Below are 13,105 nucleotides of genomic sequence, written 5' to 3' on the forward strand. Positions count from 1 at the left end.
AATCTGATAGAAGCTCTATTTATTAATTTCTGAGAAGGTTCGGTTTTGACGAAAAATCCGCGATTTTGAGCGTGCATGCAAAGAAAAGAAAATTTCGTAAATAGATATCGCAATGGTTTTGATCAACAAAATATTTCAAAGTGCTAATTATCTGTTTTACATGCTAGATATCGAATTGGTAACTGTTAGAAAATCGCTACAACTAAGCTTGTCAAAAGTTTACTCACCCAAATACGCTTGGTGGGGTTCAGCCATCTGGATCAACGCCGAATCCTTCTTGTTGTAGAGTATCTTTACACGTTGTACATCACCATACACCCCTAGAGATTGTTTGTGAGGAGGAAAAAGGGTAGCGCGCGATAAAAAAGAAACAAAACTCAATTAGTATTATTTTCTGAAATTGTTTCAAAAGTACTTAAACTAAAGTAACACTCGCACTCAAAACAAAATAAAAACCCCACCGAAAAAAAAACGTAAAGACCGACAATTTCCACCAGATCTCTCAAGAATAGTTCGCAAAAACCGTGATAAACAAAAGTTAAGTCCTTTGTGCTCGACAACCAGGCTTAAACTCACGCTCGCTCACCAACACCGACAACCCAAAACGAACAAAAACAAAAAAAAATCCCTTCGCACACAATTCCAACTCCGCGCGGTATTCCCTTACAGTGTGTGTAACCGGTAGTCTAGCAAGTCGCGGCATGAACTTTTACAACCAACCCAACCAACTTGAAGCTAGTAGCAGCCGGTGATCCTCTTAGGACACCGCTCCCGCCGAGGAGGCAACTTTGTCGCCAAGTGGTGCAAAAGAGTCACCTAGCAGGTATTCTTTTTAAGCGGTGACCAATTCTGCACCTGACGCAAGAAGTTGGCAAGAAGCGGTGATGGGTTGACTGCCCGATCAGGACAAAGGTATCGAATTGGTTACGCTAAATTAGGTTTAATGGGAAGCATTTCGATACCTATTCTGTTATTTAAAAAACCAAAGTTGTTTTATTTTTCGGATCTAATCTCATTAATACAAGTGAAGACACTATGAAATCAAGTTAGGTATCGAATTGTTTCTCGAGAATTTTTAACAGGTTTTGTAAACTCTTAGTTTAGAATAATTGAATTAACAACTTCTACTCATCAAATATCATTTTTCAGAAGATTGACAAAACCACAACTAGATGTTGAATTGGTAACCATCTCACGATTTGTTATTTCGTCGTATATTAAGTTATTTTAAGCAGCAATCCATACCTTTTCATGAAGAGCAAATGTCATTAAACGATAACACCACTAAAAAGATAATAAAACTAGTTATGGGATCTAGCGGAACAAAACTCCCCCATTTTTTTTTGCTGCAATCCCTCGCGGATAAAACTTGTCCTTCTTTTTAAATTATTAATAGTCTGAACTCAAACCCGCGAGCTCTCTGTGCGCGCTTATCAAACTTTTTTGCCACTTTTTGCTTCACTTTTTTTTCCACGTATGCCAAAAGCACAAAACCACTTTCAAGGATTTTGTTACAACGCTTCTCCTTTTGAAAAACACACACACACACAGAGAGTTTCACCAGAAACCACTAAAACCAGCACCAGCGGGGTTTGAGGATTTCTGGCAACAATGAGGCTCACACCAGCATGACGACGATGACGCGGACGTCATCCTGTGTGTGTATGTGCGCGCTGCGGTTTGCCTACCTTTTAGGCGCTCATCGCGAAACGCGCTGTTTCACACAGAGTGTATGTGTGTGTGTGTGTGTGAGGGCGTTTTGTGAGTCCAACGACACAAAATTGTTGTGGTTTTGCGCCTTTTGTGCTTTTCTACTTGCCTCGGCACGGTGAGAGTTGAGGAATGTATGGGTGAATCAGTGTATGTGCAGCAGTGGTTTCGTGGGATAATTTGGGTCGTGTGACAAAGTGGCAGTTTTTCTCAAGTGAATGTTAAAGGACCGGGTTTAAAATAGTTAGTATTATCTTTGTTATACATAAGATAGATAAAGGACTGTTTGGCATGTTTTTGACCAAAATCTTTGATATTCTCGAAACAGATATCGAATTGGTTGCTGTAACATCAAAAACGTCACGCATACATTTCCGAAAATCGTCTTGATTTTATTTTTAAAGCTGACTGGCTGAAACATTTGGCATCGTTCAGCAACGGCATTATATTTAAAAAAAATAACTTTATGGAAAAGTTTCCCAACTTAACTGTGTGCCAAACGATCCAACGATGCAAAACGAACGCACTCTTCGGCAAAGTTTTCCGGGCCAAAAGTTTCCTGCGTGGTGCATCCAACTCCGAGGCAGATACATTTCTAAGCAGATTTGAAACTTTTCCCGCTCGCTTTTGAACTATAAATAGTGCACTTGTGAAGAGTCTATTTCCCCAGGCGAAACTTTTCGCAATGTTTGCACTAATTAAGCACTTTACTTTTCCGCAAGGAAGCCATCAAATTAAATTTATTTCCCCCCTTTCCGGGCAAAATTTCCCCTGACACGCTAAAAGCTGCTCACACCGGAAATAGCGTCGCCAGATTCCTTCCAAATCGTAAATAATCCACCGAGCAAATAACCGCCCGTGTAATCTTTTGTAATATTTTTTACTTTTTCACATCTCCCCTCTCCTTAAGGATTTCCAGGACTCTTTGTGCGGTAAACATTGACTTCCCCTTACCCCGACTATAACTTCGAAGAAAAGCTGGAAAATTCTTTCGATCTTTCGCCTCCTTGACCTGCTGCTGCTGCTGCTGCGGAAGTTCGACGATGACACTGTACGTATTGAACATCATAAATAAAAATAAACCCTATTTGTCATCGCGCCTTCGTCCTTTATGGTTTCGACTCTTTTTTTTTCAACTTCGCAAAAGGACATAACATATTTGATGTGAGGGTGGGAGTACTTGAACTCAACGGAAGACGAAGAGATTTCTTTTTCCGGAAGTTATGATTTGAACTGACAGTTCGATATCTAACTCGGATTGTCACAACAAGTAACAACACGAAAAAAAGTTTTGTTTTAAAATTGTCGAAGAAATATCAAGTGCACTTGAAATTTATTCCAAAAAAGTTGAAATTTAATATTCTAAACGATTTTGCTGATAAAGATAACAACTCGACATCTACCCACATTAAGCAAATCCAGTCACGACGTAAGTAGATGTATCAATAAAATGTCAAACATTGTCAAAATTTGGTTTTTGAGCCTGCCAAATTGGGTGAGGAAAACTACAATCTAGTTTACTGTCAAATTGGTAAACAATTCGGAACCATTTAAAAATAAATAAAATTATTGAACAGCTGTAAGTGATCACAACATTATCACAAATTGACGCAAACAATTTAAAGTCCTTCTTCAAACGTTTGCCAAGAGCTTTATTCAATCTTCGTGAACATCTTTTGAGAAAACTCTGCCCCAAGCAAACTTTTAATCTTATTAAAATCGTCCTTTTCCCGTTGCCCCCAAAACGAACCCAAACGCAGAAATCCTTTCCCCAAAATCCCGTTCGATATTGAAGCCCAGCAATTTCTAGCTCGCAGAAATCGCAAGCAAAACCGAAAATAGCACGAAGATGCTTCCTCTGCCACCACCACAGCGCAGTTTTCCCTCCAATATTTTTTGCACCATTTTTTACCATTCCTTGTAAATTATTGATTCCCAATCCTTTTATCATCGCGCGACGGCGACGGTGGCGGCGGCGATGACGATGCCATTTGAAAAGGACAAACTCGCCCGGAAGCACATCTTCAACCCCCGTCGTTCGGAATTATTGTTGATTCGAACGGGGTGGGACGACACCATTCACGGGACAAAAATAATAAATGTAATATGGCAATAGTCATAAAAAACCGCCACCGGTCCGTGTGTCTGTGGTGCGACCTGTTGGAAATTTTGAGGAAGGGGAATGCACGGAAAGAAACGTCTTCGAAATTTATTTGAAGAAGTTTCTATCAAAAAGTTAACAAAAAGAGTGTGCAGTTCGATATCTATCCAACTATACAGGTGTAAATCTGAACGTTTATTTTGAAACAGACATCTTCAATGAATATTGGAGTTTCAAACTAAAAATAGTTTAAAAAAATCAAATTGAAATTTCGTATAACAGTTTTCTAAAAACTGTTCTACTATATTTTTGGTTGGATATTTGATAGTTTAATTGTTTTAATTTTTTGCATCATTTGGTTTGATTAAAGTCGATGTTTTAGCTGGTTTGCTTCTGAAACAGTTTATCAACCAAAATTTCCCTTGCTTTTCCGTGCCCAACTCGTCAATTTTTACAACTTTATGGGATGGAGAAGCAAGAGCAAACATTGCGCTCAACCTTCGTACGAGGTAGCACACATCCCGGCGAAGCACTAAAGCCGGAAGACGGAAGAGAATTATGCTTTCACCTTCGTTGCTTTACTTTTGGCTTTTTCTTCCCGCAGATCTCGCTGTCGTCGACGTCGTCGCCGCACATATGCTCCGAATGCTCTATTCTGTTCTATTGTGCAAGTTTTACTCTTTTTTGCTGTTGCTTCGGGAATGGAAACCCCCTTCCCTTGCGCGTCTTTTGCAAAAAAGGATGACGGCAAAAGCAAAACGGAAGGATTTAAAGTGCTAACAGGTAGCTTCCGGAGCGCCCCTTTGGTTGTGTGCAGTGAAGTTTGGCCATGGATGGGATGCTTACTTCGGTGAACCCGCCTCGAGAGGTTAATAACAGGATGTATGGGCGACTTTGCACGACATGGTACGATGTAGGATTAAGACCTTATTAGATATTTTTCAAACTTCAGTGTTATTAAACGAGTGCAACCAATTCGACATCTGCAAACACACGCCCTATTTGTAAACTAGTCAAGGCCAAAGCATTTGTATGTTAAAGAAAAATGTGCATTTTTTTAGCGAGATGTCGTGTTTTTTCAAGTTCCTTTTATTGACAATAAATACTCCAATTGAAAAAGATTTATTTTTTTTATTAAAACAAATAAGAAAAAAGTTCAAATTTCAGTGACCAATTCAACACCTTTTTCAGATAGCAATTAATTTGCAGTTAATCATCAACTTTTTGATTGCTAAAGCAATATTTTTGGAAAAAATCACCGATAAATTCACTCGAAAATTGAACTTCGTAATTTGACCTCGCAGACCCACCTTCACGTGTACGTATCAACTCAGAATCAAAATCTGAATGTCTGTGTGTGTGGTGGGATGTTGATCAAGAAATTGTCACTCGAATATCTCGGCACTGACAGAACCGATTTTATCTGTATTGGACTTTGATTCGTCTTGGAGTCCCACAAGTCACTATTGAAAGTTATGATGTTTAGTAAAGAAACGATTACGACCAAAGTCTAAAAGATTGTAAAAGGGTGGTTTTTGGAAAGAAACCCTTTATGTTGTACATTTTTATTAAAAAAGGTATTAAAAAGACCTTTCCAATGCCTTCAAAAGGTTGAAAATCTGACAACCCTATCAAAAGTTATAAGCACTTAAGTGATATGTATACACTTTTTTGAGGCCGGACCTTAAATATTTTGATGGAAGTTATGTCCGGATCTATCATGCAACCGATTGGAAGACCTTTCCAACGAGTCCAAGGGATCGAAGATCCGACCACCCTATTAAAATTTATAAACAATTAAGTGTTGGCTAAATCTAAAATATTTGGATGAATGAATGTTAGGATGGCACCAACCACCTAAAGGTGGATTGAGTAACTTTTTTTGTACAGAATTTAGAGTAAAAAATCTCTAAATTGATCTAAAAAAAGGCAAAAAAAAACGAAACTATTGGCACTACGCCCCCCGGGGCATGGCCTTCCTCTAACGTGGGATTTCTGCTCCAGCGCCTCTGACGAGACAGGAGAAACCGGGACCGACGTTTTACTTCACCATCCGATAGAAGCTCAGTGGATAAGGCGGGAATCGAACCCGCGTCTCATAGCATCATCGGGATCGGCAGCCGAAGCCGCTACCCCTGCGCCACCCCACCCTAAAAAAAGGCAATGATTACGAAATTCTTTCAAAAAAACAAATTTTATACTGTAAAACAGATGTTAAAATCGCTCTTTTTATCGATTGCACAAACCTTTTCTAAATCATAATCAATATGGTTTTTAGTAAGAACAACCAATTCGATATCTATTTCAAAATATAATACATAAGAAAGACATTTAAACAAACATGTAATTCGGTCGAAAATCATGAAATGACTGGAAAAGGTGATCAATTCAATATCTAAATTTATTTTGGTATTGATTACAAATTTTCCTTGAACAATTACATTTGATGCAATAGAACAAATTTTAAAATGTTGTTTTTGCCTTTCTCATCTTACTGAGGAAAAGCTATAAAATCACTCGAAATACGAAATTCTTAATTTGACATCCTAGACCCACCTTCATGTATATTCATCGACTCAGAATCACATTCTGAGCAAATGTCTGTGTGTGTAGTGGGATGTTGATCAAAAAAAATTGCACTGGATTATCTCGGCAATGGCTGAACCGATTTGGACCGTTTTAGCCTCATTCAATCCGTCGCTATTGAAAATTATAAAGTTTAGTTAAGTATTTCAAAAGTTATGCTAAAAATCGAATTTAACAAAAGTCCGGAAGATTGTAAAAAGGGCGGTTTTTGTAAGAAACCTCGTCATGTTATACATTTTAAGACATGTATTCACAAGACCTTTCTAACGAGTTCAAAAAATTGAAGATCTGACAACCCTATCAAAAGTTATAAGCACATAAGTGCTATTTATGCACTTTTTAGAGGCCGGACTCACATATTTTGATGAAAACGTTGTCCGGATCTAAATTTGAGGAAGGCACCAACTACCTTAGGGTGGATTAAGTAACGTTTTTATTATTTGTAATCAATTGTAATTTTCTAAATCAAGAAGAAATGAGATTCTTGCAAGAGTAATCAATTCTATATCTATTTCAAAGTAAAATACGTAAGAAAGTAATTAAGAATAACATGTCATTCTTTCAAAAAATGTGAAATAACCGAAAAGGTGACCAATTCGACATCTAAATTTTTTTTGGCAATGATTGCGAATTTCCTTTTAAAAATACATTTGATACAGTGAAATAGAGAGTTAATCATATTTTTTTACTGACTGCACATTTTTTTCTAAATTATCATCAAAGAAGATTTTTGCCAATTCGATATCTAGGTCAAAATATAATACGTAAGAAAGCCATTTAAAAAACATGTAATTCTACCGAAAAATATAAGTAACTGAAAAATGGTTTCCAATTCGACATCTATTTAAAATTTACTGTCTTTTTGGTGATCAATCTTCTTTTAGAGCAAACCGAACTGCCCATTTTAACTGTTAATGTGATACCAATTCTGTATCACATTTAAGTTAAGATATAGACCAGTAGAATCTATCTCTTGCTATTTCTCCAAATAATTTTTACTGTGCACAACTTCTGAATCCTGACAAGTCTCACGATGAGAGCTCACACAGAGCATTTCCCAAAGTTGCTGATAAAGATAAACACAGTCGTCCCCAAAGCAAACTTGCACTCGAAACAGACGGAAGAGTCCTTGGTCCTTACTGGTCGATAACGATCTCATCACAGTTTTTCGACAAAGTTTGAACGACTCTAGAAGGACATCGGACATCCCAAAATGAGTTTAAAAAAAAAAGAAAAGCCAAGAACTCCTCCACAATGTTGTCCAACAGATGAGTGCGAGAGCAAAAGAGGGTTTTCCAATAATCTTTCGAACACGTACATACGTGGAACATTCTTCCGACGACGAGGAGCTCTGGCCGGAGACAATGTTTGTCTTTGGCCACTTGGCGTTGATCCTTTGGACACTGTCGACGGTCGGTGGGTACAAAAGTACGAGCATGTGTGGGAATGTCAACACCAGCAGTGCTGGGTGCGGTTGGATAATATTTGCTTTCTCGGTTTAGTGGATAAACTTGTGTGTGTGTGGAGGGCACTCATCTGCATTCCATCAGAGCGGGCTGGCTTAAGTGAGTGTGAAGCGGTCTAATCAAGATACGTTCGGGTTGGTCAAAAGATGTATTGCTAAGATGGTACAACATCTATGACCTTTTTTTTTAAAAAAAAAAGAGATGAATTCAACTTTTTATTCCAAATAAAAACTTCATAACTTCGATATGACATCAACTCCTTTTGAAAATCCTTAAAAGGGACGAGGTCTAAGTAGCAGTTGCCATTTCATCCCATTCCATTATCGAAATGAATGTTAAGATGTACTGGCAAAATTGACCAAACCAAGGACGGAGTTTTCGTATGCCCTACTGTTTGTTACTTTGTGGTTCTCTTGTGAAAACCATTATCTTGAAGGGTTATAGTTTTGCATTAGTTTTGTTGAGAGGAGTTGCCAGTAATCCCCCCGGCTTAGTTGGCTCAGTTAAGAGTTCAATTTGGCAGTAGAGCTTAAGGTTTGTGCTATGTTTTCCCAACTTCAAGGTACCTCGTCTGAGATAACTCTCGTCAAAATATTCCACATTGGACGCGCGCAAGTCATGCAAAACAGCTAATCAATCATCCCTCGCGAAAAATAATCCATCTTTTGTGTCTGGCCGTTCTTAGAACAAACCCCTTTCATCAGTACTCCATCATCGTTCTACGCAGCGGCGGCAGAAGTAAATTAATTTCTAGTCAGCCTACCATCAACATCGCGCCAACCATTAGAGCCCAAAGGTAAGGAATTAATCCTACTTTCATTAGGGTGTTTGGCTTCTTCCCCACCACCCCGCGAAGGGAATCGAATCCCAGTGGGAAAGGACATCGCAACCAGCGCAGAAATCGCAAATTAGGTATGTCTTTGTTTCGGAGAATTTCTTATGGCTTGCAAGGAAAGCTTTGGGATTACGAATCTAAGACAAGCCTTGAGGGATGTCTTGATTTGCACCCTTTCTTTTTCCCGAATGGAATTGAAAAAGGAAATTTAAGCTTAAATGAATAATTAGTTTATGATTACATTTTGGAAACAGCAGGTTGAAACATTCTGGTAGGGAAAATATGCCTATTTTAAGCCTAATAAGCGGTCGTGTTTGAATGATGCTGGATAATCTGGATTGTTCCTTAAAATTCACTAAAAACAAGTACACCAACGAGTAGAGCAACTTTTTGTGAACATTTCTGTTTATTTTCACTATTATTAAAAGTTATGCTATTCCTTTTACAAGCATTTAAAAAAAATATTTCAAAAATGTCGAGTCGAGTGCATTGGGCCACGCCCATTTTTCTATTTTCAGCTTAGTTCTTTTTTTCTTCCAGCGCTCTTTTGGGTCTGCTTAGTGCTGCCAAAATTGATGAAATTTTAAGCGAACATTCACGAAAAGTAGCATTTATAGCGAAAGTTTCCTGGCAGCACTTGCTCACTCCAACAGGCGCTGCACCAGCATGTTGGTGGTGTTGGTGGCCACCCTTTGTTCTTTGTTTGCCTTCGCTCCTCGCTCGGTTTTCTTCAGCTTTTGATTGGAATGGATATTCAAAGTTGAAACGTCAAAAGACTTAGCGCGTTTGTTTTTTTTTATGAGGCTTGCTAATTATTTACATTTTTCGGGATTATTTTTCAAGTGAGTGATTAAGTAATGGTCAAAAGACCATGTTGCCGGTAGTTGGAAGCAATTTTATATCTTAAGCGCTTTGAAATCGTTAGCGCAAGTGAAAAGATATTGATGGCGACTTTCGTTAAGCAGTTAACTTCTGATCTTGCGTGTGGATGTGTGTGTCACCAAAATGATGAGAAATGGTCTCGCAGAACAGAAATTATGATCAAAAGTGCACTAAATTTGATCTAAAAAGTCAAACAAATTCGATCCCGTTTCCGGAGCAAAACTGCTCCCATTTGTCCTCACATGCGTTTATAGTCGGGTTTTAGAAAAGGATCCGCACTGTATAATATTTAAATTTGTACCATTCGATCTTGGTGAGTTTCTTCTCAATCGAAAAATTGTCGAAAAAACTTGTCTCCCGGTGAGTTCGTTTCACTTACTTAAATCCCCTCGCCTGCATTCATCGTGGCGTGAGCGGAGGTCGCTCCCAGTTAGTCCTCGACTCTCACCCCTTTCAGAGCTGTAGCAGTAGCAGCTTTTGTGAAACACGAGATAGCACACACACACACGTGGTTGCCCATATTCGTTCCCGTTTCCTTACAATTTCCATAATCTCTTCACAAGCAGTCAACCTGAAACCGCTGCTCCACAGTCCAACGGGTTTTGCTGCTGCTCCGTTGTTACTTCGGCTGCCTGCATTCAGGCGCGCAGGTCGATGATGGAGTCTGGCAGCAGCAGCCGCCCGGGTTGGCATATGTGGTTCGACTTTTTCGTCGTCGTCGCTGGCAGGGTGAAAAGTTTTCGTTCGTGTGGCTTTGCACGTGGGGGCACACACCACAATTGGAGAAAAAAAACGGCTTGGCTAATCCTCCTAACGTCAATAAATTCGATTTTTTTTTATTTTTGATTTCTCTGACGAGTTTTTAGCAAAATTATTTTTTTATGCTTCATTTGAATTAAATTTAAAAAAAATATGATGCAACTTGCATACAACATCCATTCAAGTTGCATGAAATTGTTAGAAAAGTGCTGTCAGTTACAACAATACAAATTCATTTTTTCCTCCTAAGAAATGCAACAATGTCAGGTGAATCAAGCTAGGACCTCAAACCATCCACGAAGGCGTGGTGAAAATTCATATAAATTGTTTCGATCTAGATTGTGGAATTTATTGGTTTAATTTTTGTTGCCTTATACGAGACCGCCGCCACCAGGATGTGTCCTGACTTTCGCGGGTTCGTGGTTGCGTGATTTTTGCCCCCCTCTCCCAAGTCAGCAGTGGAGTCGCCTCGGTTGATTGTGATGGAATTTTCGCGATTAGATTCATGGCAGATGGAGCGTTTTTTTTTCTCGGAGTTATTAAAATGCAAATGTGCAACAGTGTTGAGCTTTTCCCATAACGGGTGCAGATTAGGGAGGGCGGATTTGTAACGGGAAAATCGATTAGTTTTGAGAATGATTGGAATTAGAAAAAAATAATTTTCAAGAGAAATTTTCAAGTTTTGCTCATAAATCGCACAACCAACAGAGATGAAAGTAACCAGTTGCATTTAACCTGTGGAAGACTCCAACAACCAGAGGCTATAAAAAGTAAACACTTTGTTCGAAATTCAATTTTCAATCTACCTTCCTTTCTCGCATTCAACCCTCTAGGCCAAAGACGTTTCCGAGAAGTGCACCCAATATGGGTTCGTCTTTCATACGTTCATGTAAGGAAAAATTGCACTTACACCTTTACACTACTTCCTCTTGAGAAGCACCTGGGCAAAATTGTGGGCGGGAAGCCGTCCCGAGCTGGAAAGCATAATTCTTTCCCCGAAGTAAGTGTGGCTGAGCCCCATCTGGAACATTTCTGCGGCAAAAATGTTGATCGTGATGATAAAAGAGGCCCACCAGGCAAACGGTTCTGGGGAAAAGATTTTCTATTAGGATTACACCCCGCCTCATACCTCTCAGCCAAATCGACCAACTTCGGGGGAGGAAAGCTCTTGCGCCAAAGGCGATTAAGATCTGGAAGTTCGTTGAATAAGATATTGAGAGCTTTTTTGAAAAACGGTGCGTTCCTCGGTAATGGATTTGATGGATTTGTACGGGACGCGAAATGTCACGCCTTTCTCTGGGCAGCTTGGTTGCACTTTTTGCAAGGAATTGCCTGAAGGTAGGCAACAACAGAGAAAAAGTGTCTACTAGAGCTGCTCTTCGATTACGGACGTAAAGGTTTAGGGAGCTTTCCAAGAATTTAGAATTAGTTGAAAGTGCAGTGTAGAGTTGTGAGAGCTGATGCTTTAACTGGTAAGTGGTCCGTCAAACTTTAGATTATTTTTTTTAATATCTACTATGACAAAAAAGTGTTTGTAAATTATGTCTAAAGCAAGTCAAACCATGGAAAGGCCTTAAAGTATGCAACGTAAACACAGTCTTTAGATGCACTCCAATTACAGACGTAACAACAAAAAGGTTGATTGTAAAACAAGTTTAATCTATGAAAAAAGCATAAAGTATGTGATGTCAAACCTAAAAACCAAAATCTGTTTAGGATAACACTGCAATTACAGACGTCAAATCCAAAGTCTTAATAAGGTAAAATATATACTCAAAGTGAAGTGAATTAAAGTGTCGTTCCTGCTCAACAAACTATCCGGTAAGTATTCTGTCAAAATCTGTCAACAAACCTCACTAATCTTATCTAGTCTAACACAAACGCAGCCAGTCCGATAAAAGCATGCTGGAAAGTCTTGTGACTAGATTACGCCCCAAGCACTTTTTTGTCATTATAAATAATTGCAGTACATCCGAGGACACCCAAAAATGTATTGCAAAAATGAAAACGGCCTGCCCTACGGCGTTGTGTTTACCGCAGAGAGTATTCTGAGATCGGATCACATTTCACAGAACCTACGGGGGAGGAAGGATGCGTGGACATACCGTGCCAAATGCTCCAAAATCTGTCAACAAACCACACGAGGAGCAAACTGTTTTTCTTTCTCTCATCTTGTTCAATCAAAAGTCACCCCACGAAAACAACACTTTGGCCCTTGGGGAATGACGCTGCCCATCAGTCCCGCCCCTGTCATCGTGGTTTCGGCGGTGGACGATTCGTCATTCAAATGGGACTGAAGAAAGTTTCCGCCCTTGGGGGAACGGCCACCAAACTTTGGCCTACCGCGGAAAATTTGACATCTGACTGACGGGCCACGCGTTTATATTTTTTTCGGCGCGTGTCAAGTCGCACACAATTTAAAAAACAAATAAAGAATGTGACCAACTTTGAGTTGATCTCGAGGGAGGTTTCGGCGTTACGCGAGGGGCTTTTCCAAGCTGACAGCTGTCAGCTCGCCCCCTTTCACACGTACAGGTATTGGTGGTTGTAAAAGTTCACGTTTCGGACTCCTAATGTGTATGCCATGGCGGAAGATGTGTGTTTGTGTATTTATACGTTAAAAGTGGATAGTCAGAACGGGTTTCTGGAGATTGAAGCTGGTTTGGTACGGAAACGGAAGATCTTAACAGTTAAAGAGTTGGATAAATATATTTGTTGGTAGAAAATTAAAACACAAACGAAAACAAAGGTGAAACAAACGCACGT

General features: G+C 39.3%; 1 protein-coding gene across 13 annotated transcripts in view; it reads right to left on the bottom strand.

Annotated features, from left to right (window-relative positions):
* The window catches only part of LOC6039090 (polypyrimidine tract-binding protein 1), a 466,473-nt gene that overhangs the window by 23,888 nt on the left and 429,480 nt on the right, over positions 1–13,105 (bottom strand). For all 13 annotated transcript variants that reach the window (XM_038249980.1, XM_038249979.1, XM_038249974.1 and 10 more), the window contains one exon: positions 228–320. In XM_038249980.1, coding sequence (XP_038105908.1) covers positions 228–320 — 93 coding nt within the window. The remainder of the gene's footprint in view (positions 1–227; positions 321–13,105) is intronic.

Source organism: Culex quinquefasciatus, chromosome 1 (assembly GCF_015732765.1).
Source record: "Culex quinquefasciatus strain JHB chromosome 1, VPISU_Cqui_1.0_pri_paternal, whole genome shotgun sequence".
NCBI lineage: Eukaryota > Metazoa > Arthropoda > Insecta > Diptera > Culicidae > Culex > Culex quinquefasciatus.